At 37.2% G+C, this 13,655-nt stretch overlaps 1 protein-coding gene across 1 annotated transcript in view; it reads left to right on the top strand.

Annotated features, from left to right (window-relative positions):
* The window catches only part of heph (polypyrimidine tract-binding protein 1 heph), a 393,048-nt gene that overhangs the window by 363,579 nt on the left and 15,814 nt on the right, over positions 1–13,655 (top strand). The window contains exon 17 of the mRNA XM_090383369.1: positions 9,264–9,327. Coding sequence (XP_090239495.1) covers positions 9,264–9,327 — 64 coding nt within the window. The remainder of the gene's footprint in view (positions 1–9,263; positions 9,328–13,655) is intronic.

The following is a 13,655-nucleotide window of genomic DNA, read 5'->3' as shown; positions in this document are numbered from 1 at the left end:
TACAGCTCCATCAATTAAACACAAATAATGCCTTGTATTTTACAGTGGAACTGCAGAGGCTTTCAATGCAACACAGATATTAATGATCTAATAATTAACTGGTATTCTCCAGTTGCTCCTTGTCTTCAGGAAACTTATCTAAATCTCAAATTTCTCCTTTGATAAGGAACTATTATCTTTATCTAAAAGATCGTAATACAGCAAATGCTGCCCATGGTGGTGTAGCAATCCCGATAAATTCAAAGATCTCAACTAAATATATATCCCACTTCAAAATGAACTAGAAGCTGTTCGTATAACTAAATAGTTGCTGTTCATATAACTCTCCACATAACATTAATCTCAATCTATTTACAGCCAAACCATATTTACTGTTTAAAAGATATTGAAGACCTCTTCATACAGATACCTCAACCTCTCTGTGCATTAGGGGACTTTTAACGGGCACACCCCTTATGGGGCACTCCTAAATTAGATAGATGGGGTTGACCCATTGAAAGCTTTTTAAAGGCACTAAAGCTCGCCATACTCAATGCTGGTACACATGCTTATGTTCAGCTCCCAACTGGACATACCTCAGCAATAGTTCTCTTCATTTGTTCTCCAGTACTGGTCCCGACCATAGAGTAGTATGTTGCTAACGATCCTATGGGCAGTGATCACTTCCCAATTGTATGCAACATATAAATAGCACAGACTCCTCTAGCTCAACCCTGCAGAAAATGGAAATTTTTTCCGAGCAAACTGGGCAACATTTCAGTCATCAATATCTTTCGATGAGCAAGGAATCCTTCTCTATCTTATTGATGATGTGACATTATGTTGCATCTCCTAAATGTGGCCAAAGACACAATACCACTATCAAATCCCCATGGGCAAAAGCATTATAATTATTGGTGGAATGAGGAATGCACAAAAGCAAAAAAAAAAAAAAAAAAAAACCTGGAATTTGTTTTGGCAATATCCAACTATGACCAATCTGATTAATTATAAGAAGTCAACAGCAAAATCATGTTTCATACAAAGGCAAGCCAAGAAAGAATCCTGGACCTGTTTTGCATCCAGTATTAACGAAAACACTGACAGAAAAATAATTTGGAATAAAATTAGACAGCTTTCGGGTAGGGCGCCTCCATAGCCTGGTGGGCAGGAGCAGCAGTGCGTAGCACACGCTTCTTGATTAAACTGGGGTTCGAGCCCATGACCACCAAATACGGAGGATGCGGAAAGGTCAGGGAATGACCACCGCATATGCCCGGAGCAATATGGCCTTAGTTGCTAATGCTCCTATAAACCCAAAACAACAACAGCTTTCTGGTAAGTTTCAAACCACACCTTCACCAGTACTCTCCTGGAATGGGCAGTACATTTGCTGAAATCTCAGCAGCATGAGCTTATATGACATCTTTTCAGTGAATTAAAAATACAACAGAACAGCATTCTATTAACTTTCAAACTGCCCATCTTCTACCATATAACAAACCACATGTGTCTCCGTAGCCAGGTGGGGAGCAGTAGTGCGTAGCATGCTCTTCTTGATTAGACTCGGGTTCGAGCCCGTAACTACCAAATACGGAGGATGTGGAAAGGTCAGGGAATGACCACCGCATATCCCCGGAGCAATATGGCCTTAGTTGCTAATGCTCCTAAAAACCAAATAACAAACAAACATAACAAACCTCTACAAAATTCTGAACTGTTGCATGGTATTTAAACTGCCAACAGTGGTGCTGTTGGACCAAATGGGATCTATTATGTCGTGATACATCTTGATGACAAAGCTTTGCGCCGCCTCCTGGTCTTTTCCAACTTTATTTTTTTAGAAAATGTTTATCCAGCTTCTTGGCATCATTCTACTGTATCTCTCTCAAGCTGTCTCAGCAAAATCCTTGAAAAACTTGTCCACAGTAGATTTGTCTGGATCATAGTCAGATTAGCTAATAAGCCATAATCAATATGGCTTTTGTCGAAACAGGTCATACTTGGATCTTATGGTTAAGGCTGAATTGCCATTTGTAATGCCCTTATTAAACACGAACATCCAGTAATGGTTTCAGTAGATATAGAGAAAGCTTTTCACACCACCTGGCGGAACGGCATACTTGGAGATCTTTACTCTCTTGGTCAAGGGGCAACCTTCCTATATTTGTGAAGAATTTTCTGCATAGTAGATCATTTCATGTTCCATACCACCATGTCCTTTCTGCAACGTTTATTCAAGAAGGTGTTCCTCAGGGATCAGTACCGAGTGCCACTCTTTTTGCTCTCACTAATACCTTGCAAATAAAGTAGACTTTCCTTTATGCAGATGATCTTTCTATCTCCTGCCATTCCCAAAACATGAGATCTATTGAAAGGCATCTTCAAATATCACTTAATAAAATACAGCAATGGACCAGCTCAATGACTATCGTCTCTCGCAACAGAAAACAGTTGCTATCCATTTTTGTAGACGACCCAAGGATCCTGAACTTGAAACCTCTAATATATCCATCCCAGTCACTAATAACATTCGATTTCTGGGTTTAATCCTAGACAACAAATTAAACTCCTTAGATCATATTAAAAATATACCTACTTCTTGACTAAAAAAATTGAACATACTCGAAGCTATATCCACTCAAACATGGGGTGCCGACCATACCTCCTTGCTTCTGTTGTACACGGCTTTAATCAGATTGGCAGAATCATAGATGGAGTTGCCATCTATGATTCTGCCAGAGTGAGTGCATTGCACCGGCTTGATCCAGTTCAACACAATGCTTTAAGGATTGCTCTTAGTGCTTTCAGAACATCGCACAGTTCCATACACCAGATAGAAACTTGCACCCAACCACCATGGGATCCTTCTCCATACAACCCTGTGACACTGAACTCTGCAATGGGGAAAGAATGTTTTACCAGCATCCACTGTCTAACAACTTTATGCACTTCACACTCAACGATATGTATGTTAATTTTTACCCAATTTATACAGATGGGTTGAAATCTAATTCAAACGTTAAAGCAGCTGCAGTGTTTCCAAATACCATTATTTCAACGTCCCTCCCATCTGAATTCAGTATCTTCTCAGCTGAAGATAGAAACAACTAGCTTTAGAAAATCTCTGTTCTGATTTCTTTAAAAGCTGTTGATTCCCTCAGCTTAGTCATGGCATCATGTTATTCCTCAGATAAAGTTCACCCAGTTGTAAATGAAATCAGAAGCTTGTTACTGCAAATTGAAGAATGCCATCAATGGGTCACTTTCTGTTGGATTCCAGCCCGTTCTGGTATTTTGGGCAATGAGCTGGCTGATCAAGTTGCAAAAAATCCACCCAGCCTAGATTTAACCAATATCTGTGTTCCAGCATCAGACTATACATTGATCATTAATGCTGGATGCCTATCAGAATGGACAACCCTCTGGCACTCTCGTATTAATAATAAACTCTTTGTTTCAGTTTAAACAGGATCCGATAATTTGGCGCTCCAGTGATCGTACATCGAGACGAGAAGTAGTCCTTTCAAGAGCAAGAATAGGTCATAGTCACCTGACCCACCTACATTTGCCCACTGGAGATGATCCACCGCAGTATCCACATTGTTATATAACTCTGACTGTGAAACATATTCTCATTGACTGCCCCTACTATAAACAAGACAGAATTTCCAATTTGCTATAACTGGTTAATCTTTGTAAACCAATAACTCTTGAAAATTTCATTGGTGGTAAGGCAAATATTTCTGAATTTTTTAACTTCCGCTGGAAAACTGGGCTTTTTAATCATTTCTGATTTCAGAATTTTTTCTGACTTTACGGAATTTCTCATCTCTTTTTATAATAAATAATGAATAGACACATTATAGCCATAGCAGCTTGTGTGCCATTAAACCTCCATAACAACATGCTAAATGCCATCAACTCATGCAGCTTTAGTTGCCTTTATGCTCAAGAGGTTTTCTACTAAACAGTCGTCTGTAATTATCACATCACTAATTTCATATGGCCCAGCCTCATTTGCACAGCATCTTCTCGGCATGAAGAGTCTTTCATGAGTGAACACCGATGAAAAGTACCTTTCCAATTAATCTGCAACATCAGCTGCATTATCTAAGACTTTCCTGCACCCAGTACACCATCTGATTAGCTTTCTTCTTTTTCGTTGTATTCGCACACTTTAAAAATTCGTTCTCTCAGCCAATGCTTTCTCATATGCAGCCTTGGCCTCCCTGACCTTATTTGTGGTACTATTATATACATACATACATTCAAAATACCATCTGCCAGATCCCTCCCAAAAAACCAAACTTTATAAATGGATCTTGACTCTGTGTTTTATTACAATGACTGTTAAAACTTTATAAATACAATAAATTAAAAAAATAAACTCAACTCAAACTACAAACTAAGGAGAGCACATTACCATTGGCCCTGGTCAAGGAAGATAGAACATTAGATTTTCATTGCTCATCATCCTGCCTATCCCAATGGACAGGGTTACCATTCATGCCACTGGGAGGATCTGTGTAGGCTTAAATACTTTCATCGCTCTGTAATTGTCCCATGCTATCATTTTCTGCAGGATTACATCCCAAGCACAACATTCTCAATAAGAATTACTAACATGACATGAAACATACCAAAAACAGTTGAATCATACATGTTTGCCGATGACCTCATTATCTCTTGCCAGTCACAAACTATGAATGCCATTGAAAGACATCTTCAAATATCCATAACCAGAATAGAAACTTGGGTGGAACGGAATGGCTATTTCTTAACAGAAAATAAATTAACTGCAATGCATTTCTGTAAAATACACAAACTACATTAAGATCCTGAAATATATTTAAAAAATAATCTGATTCATCTTACAGATAACTTTCGATAATAGACAATAAACTTAATTTTTCCGATCATATAGCCTACCTTAGAATGGCCTGTCTAAAGAAATTGAACATCTTAAGAGCTGTCTCCGCTAACTCCTGAGGTACTAATTGACTATCACATCTATATAAAACTTTCATTCAGTTCTGCTTAAATTGCGGATCACCTGTGTATGACTCTGCAGGGAACAGTTCCTTGTTGCAGCTAAATACAATTCAGCAATAGTGCCTTAAGGATAGCCATGGTAGCATTCAAAACATCTCCAGTCTACAGCCTGTATAATTGAGGCAAATAAACCTCATTGCACCTTAAGCGAAAAACTTTATTTTGTAACTATGCTGCAAAAATTTAAAAGTATTCCATCTCATCCCAGCTGGGAATACCTGTTTGATCCTCAATATGTAATGTGATACTATAATAAACCTAATGAAAACTGTTCTGCGTGTCTTCGATTGCAAGATATCACGAGCAGTTAGAATATTAACTTTCAGCATATCCTTGATTGTTTCTCCCGAAGTTCCCTGGATTCAATTTTCACATCAATGTGATACTTTCTTTCTGAGTTTGGGAAAACGCTACCTGCCAAACAACAACTTACAGCAGCTATATGAAGCCCACATCTTGGAAAACTACTTATCTTCACTGATGGTTCCAAAACAGATTAGTATTAGTAATGGCTGCATGGTGCAAGAAAGCATATGGCTTATGCTGCACCAGCAAAAAAAAAAAAAAAAAAATCTGAACAAAACAATGATAAAAACAAAAAAAAAAGGAAATTAAAGCTATCATCCTATGCGCTTCCCTTACCCGAAAGTACTATCCAGATGACCTTTGAATTTCCCCAAACTGTCGGCCTCTACCACCCACGAAGGCAACTTATTCCAGTAATTTATAACTCGCTGGCTAAAATAAAACTTTCTGCAGTCCAATCTAAACATTTCCCCCCTGTAACTTGAATTTATGTCCCCTAGTAATGGCATCATTTATAATCTTGAAAATTTCGTCCTCATTCATTTTACTGATACTCAGAGCCTTAAACACCTCAATCAAATCTCCTCTAAGGTGTCTAGTTTCCAAACTCTGCAACCCACATATTCGAAGTCTTTCTTCATAAGGATGCCCTTTTGCTGATCTCACCAGGCGAGTTACCCATCTTTGCACCCTTTCAAGAAGCTTGATGTCTTTCTTTAGGTACGGTCTCCATACTTGAACACAGTGTTCCAAGTGTGGTCTAACTTAAGCTTTATATAATGGGATTATCACGTCCCTGTCTCTACTTGCAAAAGTTCGATAGATCATCGATAGGACACCATGGGCCTTCCTTGCAACCTGTTTACAATGCTCAGAGAATTTCATGTCTGACCGTATCGTAACACCCAAGTCCCTTTCCTTTCTGGTTTGTCCTGCTCTCCTTGGCATTTATATATGTGAAGTATTCTTTATCCCCCCCCTTTGCTCTGTTTGCTAGTGATTTCTCATAAACTGTCTTTGCCTGTCGAACCTTTTCTGTGGCTCTATTACACATCACCTTGTAGCTGTTATAGGCTTCAGTACTTTTTATTGCTCCGTAACCTTTCCATGCCACCCTTTTCTGCTCAAGTAATGTGGCTTCACTATTCATCCGACTTGAAACCCTCCCCGTGGAGTATTTTTTTTAATGGTATATACGCATTCAAGGCATCTGTCATTAATGTTTTAAAAGTGTGCCACAGTTCAAATGTATTCATTTTCTGCATGATATCTACCCAGTTAATAGAGGCCATGTAGTACCTTAAGGCATCGTAATTTCCTTTTCTGAAAGTAAAACCCATTCCCTCCTTTCATCATCATCCACCGTAGAACTCCGTGATCACTTCCTGCTACTGGTTCCTCTACTGTCAGCCCTGTTATGTCATCTGATTCATGTGTGATGATGAGGTCTAGGATATTCTTTTCTCTAGTATTTTCCCTAAATAACTGTCATCTAGTTGATTTAAAAATTTTGTTCCCCATGTCGAGTTTCCTTCCCATTTACTCCAATCAATTAGAGGCAAATTGAAATCACCCATAATAAGGCATTGACGCTTACTTGCCCATTCCATTTGCATGTAGAGGCTTTTGTCATAATCTTCACAATCACCTGGTCCATAGATTACTCCTACTCGCATTATACCTTTGTTTCCAACTATCTCACACCATACAGACTCTATACTAGCATGTGAAATGCCTGAATCCGGGAAAGCTATCGTCGCACTCAGGCTGCTTCTGATAAGAAGCATTACCCCATCACCCCTCTTATCTACCCTATCCTTCCTAAATACATTATACAAGCTGTACTTAAACTCATCATCCCCAATTTCCGGGTGGCACCACGACTCTGTAAGCCCTATTATGTCCGCATTACTTGTTTTAACCAGCAGTTCGAATTCGCTCATTTTATTGACGACACTTCTAATGTTACTGTATAAACAATTAAGATTTACTGTTCTTGTATATTTAACAACCCTAACACAATCCTTGAAGCTTTTGAGGCTCTCTTCCCTGATATTAGCTACCCGCTGACGTGAAACGTTTCTGCCCCCAGAACATCTAGATAATACGTCCAGTTGGGGTAACAGATAAGAACTCTTAAGGTATGTGCAAGAGTTACTTTGACCAATATCAGATAAACGCGTGTCAGTATTACCCACATCCCCCCTAACTAGCAGTTTCCCTGAACCTTTAAGGTATCCTCAATAATACTGGCAAAAACGTTTGCACCACCTTTGTTTAAGTGTATCCCATCTCTACAAAACAAATTCCTTCTACCTACAAGTGTGGGCCATGCTGATAGAAATTTCCCACCAATGCCTTGCAGATTATTTCAAGTCTTGAGTTAATCCACAAGGCTCTTAACATATAATCCCTCCTTTTGTGTCTGTGCAGAATTGCAGACACATAGACATTATGGCCTAGCTCGCGACATTTCCTCAGCACGGTCCTGTATTTTTCCAACAAATCGTCAGATTGTGTACGTTTAATATCATTAGTCCTCACATGAATAATAATATTTTCTTTACCCCCTTTAAAATCTGTTGGTGATGTCATCAATAGTTGCTCCTGGCAGACATGATGAAGCTGTAGGTGCTGCAGCAATTTCTTCTACCTTCTGAATATCTCTCTCTTCCTACGGAATGCAGTATCTATTCTGCAGAATTATATGCAATAAAACTGGCCCTAGATAATATAATCAGGCTTTGATATACACTGACTCCTAAAGTGCAGTTCAGTGTGTTACTTCTTTTCACCATCCCATTCTGAATCTGATCCGATACAGATTATATCAGTATCAAACATCAAACCAGATGGTCACCTTCTGCTGGATTTCTGGTCATGTTGGAATCCCAGGTAATGAATGTGCGGATCATGCTGCTAAACATCGTGACAGTGGATCATTCTGCCCTCAGAAAGTTCCATACACTGATTATAAATCCACTGTTAAAGCAGCATGTAGGACTCAATGGTCAGAATTGTGGCAAACTCAAGTCAATAATAAACTATTCCAGATTAAAATTAAAAAGAACCTCAGCTGTGGGCTTCTAGTTTCAGGAGAAGCAGGCAAGAAGTAATTTTGGCAAGACTTAGAATTGGTCATTCTTATACAGCACATCTGTTCTTGCTTATGGGAGAGAATTGTCCTCAGTGTCTCAACTGTCAGACCCAACTAACAATTAAACATATTCTAATAGAATGCCCTCAGTACTCAAGTATCCGAAAATCCAGTTTCTATTCACTATCTAATTTGCAGGAACCTTTAACATTCTTGGCAAAAGGGCAAATTTTTCCCTAAGTTTCAATACTTGAAACGCACAAAGTTATATAACCATCTCTGAAAGACATAATATAAAATTTTCAGTCAAGAAAATCATGAACAAGCACCATATGGCCCAGGAGCCCCTTGTTCCAAAAATCCTCAACAACAAATTTAAATTTATATTATACTACTGAATTTAAATTAAGTGTTACAGAAATTATACTGCTGACAAAACTTTAACCACTAGTGAAATTAAATTTAAGCTACCCAACAAAAGTTTCAGCCAAAATATCGATAACAAAGGCTATCTGAATATTAAGCTGTAGCTTTCCAAATACTTATATGAATACAAAAATAACCTATGTGACACCTATAGATATCTTAGATATTGTAATATATCTACAATATCTATAGGAATTCACTTTATATATATTAACTACAGTTTAGTGTATTAAAAAAAAAAAAATTAAACTAACCTGCAATGAAGAGCTTCAGACATACACAGCTACAATCCCAGCAATTCAATAATATATGATGGAAAAATTATTATATATATTATAGCATAACTTATTATAGATGAATTTTATCAGAGCATTTATATTTTACCAAAATTATGTTACAGGAAAGATAAGAAGATGGCCCTCATTCAGATGGGTTGTGTCGAAGAAGCTGTTACTGCACTTATTGTGAGTTTGTTTCTTGTATATTAATAACTATAACTTCTGAGAATAGCAAATAATGTCATCTTTAATAGGTATCAGTAAAATATAATAAATTCAACACTACTTTAAACAAAAGGGATTTCAACCAGTGTGCTTCTGAAAATCTAATTTCTATATGACTGTTGGGAACTGCCAGGAAATGTGCATAGTTCATTGAAATTCATTCTTTGGTATGAATGGAAGGTTTATTGTTTATTAACCTGGAAACAGCTTTTTGAAATCTGACAAATTACCTCCAATTGATTGTACATTACTTGTTGGTTCAAGACACGTTTTATTTGAGCTGTTTGTGGAATACCTGTTAGGCTCAGCATGAGTATTTTTGCTTTCCACTTTAATGTGCTAGGTTTGTTTTGAGTGTGTGTAAACAAGGAGTTGCTGAAAACAAAACAAGTACAATATCTAACTTGATTGAAGTGGCTGCTACATAAATTATATATCCTTTGTTGTATTCATTTGCTATATGAAAGACAAAACAAAAAGTTTTGTCTTTATTATTGTTAACCTGTTCAGTTAATAATTTCTCTATAAAAAACATTGATAAATGTTATGAATAAGTTTGAATTTAGCCTTAATATTTAAACTGAAAAATGGAAGTTAATTGTTTCTTGTTTCAATTTTGATTTTTTTTTAAATTTATTTATTATTGTGGTTTTTTTTTTTTTTTTTTTTTTTTTTTTATATTTCTGAAACTAATTTAAATTCTGCTTAAGTATACCTATGTGTGAGCTATTATTTAAGCAGTTCTTTGTAAATCTCTGACCTGACATTTGTGCGGTTGTATTTTTTACAAGAAAAGGTAATGAATGCTACACTTGGTGCTCCTAATGACATGACTTTTTTCTAAACTGTGTGGCATACCAACTTGAAGAGCAAGCGGTTTAGCATTTAGTGTGTGAGTGAATGCAAATTGATGGTGCTTGCTCTTCTGATCTTTAGAAGAAAGATAGTCACTCCCTGACTTACGTAAGAGTTGCATTCTGGGGAACTCTACGTAAGTCGAATTTCCCTAAATGCTTAGGCAGCACTTGCAACTATGCACACTGAATTTGATTCAAGCAAAAAAAAGAAATGTTCGATGAACATGTAAATAGAATTATTTATTAAAATTTTAACTTATGCGCAGGAAAAATTACAAAAGTGTACAAAATTGCAAAAATTTCAAATTTATTAAATTACAAAAAGAGACAGACAGGCATAATGTCAGCAAGTTCTGCCATTTGAGCATCATTGCCAGAATTAACTCTCCGGCTGATAACCACGCCACTGCAGAAGTTGAGGGCTGTGGAGATTTAGAAGGGTTTTTTCCAGCTCATCCCAAAATTTATCTTCAACTGCAGAATGGGCACTGGCTACTTTGCCACATACTTTAATGTTTTGGAAACCAGTGCAATGCTTGAACCTGTTAAACCACCCATTGCTTTCCACGAACTTGGCTTGGGGGTTCGCCACACTTAGCTTAATATCTTCATAAATACTTCTTGGTTTTGCTTGAATGGCCATTGGACTCAGGGGCTTCTGAATCTTATTTTCCATCCATATTATTAATAGCTTCTCCATCTTCAATATGGCACCTGAACACTGTTTTGGGATCACTATTGGGGCAGGATGGCCTTGGTGTGAAATGCATTGATCCTTTAATATGTTCTTTTATATGCACACTGTCCTTTAAAATAGTATTTACTGTTGAAGCAGCGAGACCTAATTTCGTGCAATAGATGACAAACGTTGTCTCCTGCTTCATAATTCTTAATCAATCATCTTCGTTTCTAAATCAATTTTGTTTTGTTTTCTAGCACTATCAGCATTTGCACTTTACGTTGGTCCCTTTCCCTTCACTATTATAAAAAGTAAATAGGAATGAAGAGAAGATTTCAGTGAAGGGGAACTCATTTCACCATAATACCATAACATTAAAAATGCACAGAATTCCAGTTAACTGTCTTATTGCAAATGCAATAAGATACTTTACTACAGTTTTATAATAGATTGCACTAACAGAAAAGCCCAATAAACTGGAAAGTGCAAATTGTTTTTGTGTTATGGTAGTGACCCCCCAGAAATGTGTTTTAGAAAAATATCACAAAGGTGTTCAAAATTGATTCTTATAACAGAACATATGATAATGATGAAAGTGTAGTGCAATTTTCCCTTTTTGAAAATCACTTTTTAGACAGAGAAATAGTTTATCACTGCAGTACCCGATAATTTGTTACAAATAAGTAGCCTATTGGAAAATTTTCAACTTCTGAGGTATTGGTTGGAACGAATTACCAAAAGAAAAAAGAACAACAATCTGTTATTGGGATACCTCCATTTATTCCTACAGCATACAATATACGTTTCCACAATTTTTCCGAGTTTTCGTCGGCCGGCAAAAACTTATGTAAAGTTGAATTTCCATTAGTCGAGTACAGCAGCAGCCTACACACACACTGCAAGATAGCCGACTACACACACTGCAAGGTAGCCGACCTTGACCAAGGAAGGTAGACAGCCCCCCACTGCGCTCTTCCGGCCCATCTCTGATTCCCAGAATTTTATTTTCCGAGTGGAGTCTGGGAGACTCCTGTGTGTAGTTACGGGTTATACTTGTCTGAGCCTGCACTCGCTTGTTTGTACGGTTCACTCAACTACAGAGCCTATATAAGTGGCACATCCCTTATGCAGTCACAGTACTCCTGTAAAATCTCTCATGAGCTCTCATTGTGTGTTAGTTTTCTTTTAGTATGGCAACCAGAAAGTGTATAAACAGTCCCTACATATTTTGTAAAGGAACAAAACAACCTGTTTTGTTCCTGTAAAGCAGAGGCAAAATATTACCGATTTTGTAAAAAAAATTGTATTATGCATACTTTGACATAAAACTAGGCGATCAGGATAAATCGTGGGCACCACAAAGTATGCCATACATGTGACGAACATCTTAGAAAATGGAGTCAAGGAAAAAAGGTGTGCTTGCCATTTGCTATTCCTGTGGTGTGGCATGAGCCATGCCGAATGTTACAATTCCAAAAATAAAAAGGACATCAAATATCCAGATTTACTGTCAACCATAAGACTGGTTCCGTATGGACCTGATCCACCAGAAACTTAGGAGTCGTGGTGGAGGACTGCAAAGAGTTTAGTGAAGAGAAATGTTATCAACCAGAAAATATTTTAACACCACAGCAATTCACACAAGTCGAACTGAACGATTTAGTAAGGGACTTCCAAAGTATGCTACTGAAATTCTGGGATCCAGACTTCAAGCGAAGAACTTACTTGCTCCAGGTACGTTATTTTCCTGGTACAGAAATCGTGAAAGGGAGTTTATACAGTTTTTTTCACAAGAAGGTCCTCTCGTATATTTCAGTGATATCACTGGTTTAATAAGTGCCTTAGGAGCTCCATATGGTCCTAGTGAATGGAGACTGTTTATAGACTCTTCTAAGACTAGTTTAAAAGGTGTTCTCTTCTATAATGGAGATAACTACACATCTGTGCCAGTTTCTCATTGCCTACTTAAAAGAAACTTATGACAATCGAAAGTTGCTTCTGGAGAAAATTAAATATTAAGATCACGAATGGCAACTATGTGGTGACTTAAAAGTGTTATATATGTTGTTGGAGCAAAACGGTGGGTACACTAAAATGCCATGCTTTATTTGTGAATGGGATAGCAGAGCTAAAGCGCTGCATTGGACAAAGAAGTAATGGCCTCGGAGGCACAATCTTACACCAGGGTCAAAAAATATTGTGAACGAAAGTTTAGTGAAGCCAGATAAAATAATTTTACCTCCACTGCATATCAAGTTAGGCATAATGAAGCAATTTGTTAAAGCATTGAATAAGGATGGTAACTGCTTTAAGTAACTTTGCAGTAAATTTCCTGGTTTATCTGACACAAAACTTAAGGAGGGTATCTTCATTGGTCCCCAAATTAGAAAATTGGTTTTAGACGGTCAGTTTGAAACTACTATGACTGATGTTGAAAGGGAAGCCTGGGTTGCTTTTAAAAGAGTAATGGAAAACTTTCTAGGAAATCATAAATCAAAATATGCTTTTGCAATTTAGGTTGCAATATGAGCATCAAAATTCACTTTTTGCATGCCAATCTAATATAAAGGGCATCTAATATATAAAAAATATTAATTTAATTAAATGACTTAAGTAGTTTATATCAAAAAATAGGAATCTTATTGATCCCCTGCTAAGACATCTAACAGTTTCTTGATCATGCCTTTAATGTCCTATTTTTGACAAGACACTGCTGGTAAAGGAATTGAGAAATGTCAACCGGATGGTGTTCA

Source organism: Mastigoproctus giganteus, chromosome 10 (genome assembly GCF_048544385.1).
Source record: "Mastigoproctus giganteus isolate SK-2022 chromosome 10, ASM4854438v1, whole genome shotgun sequence".
NCBI lineage: Eukaryota > Metazoa > Arthropoda > Arachnida > Uropygi > Thelyphonidae > Mastigoproctus > Mastigoproctus giganteus.
The sequence above is the reverse complement of the archived record's forward strand: the minus strand, read 5'-3'. Positions and strand labels throughout refer to the sequence as shown.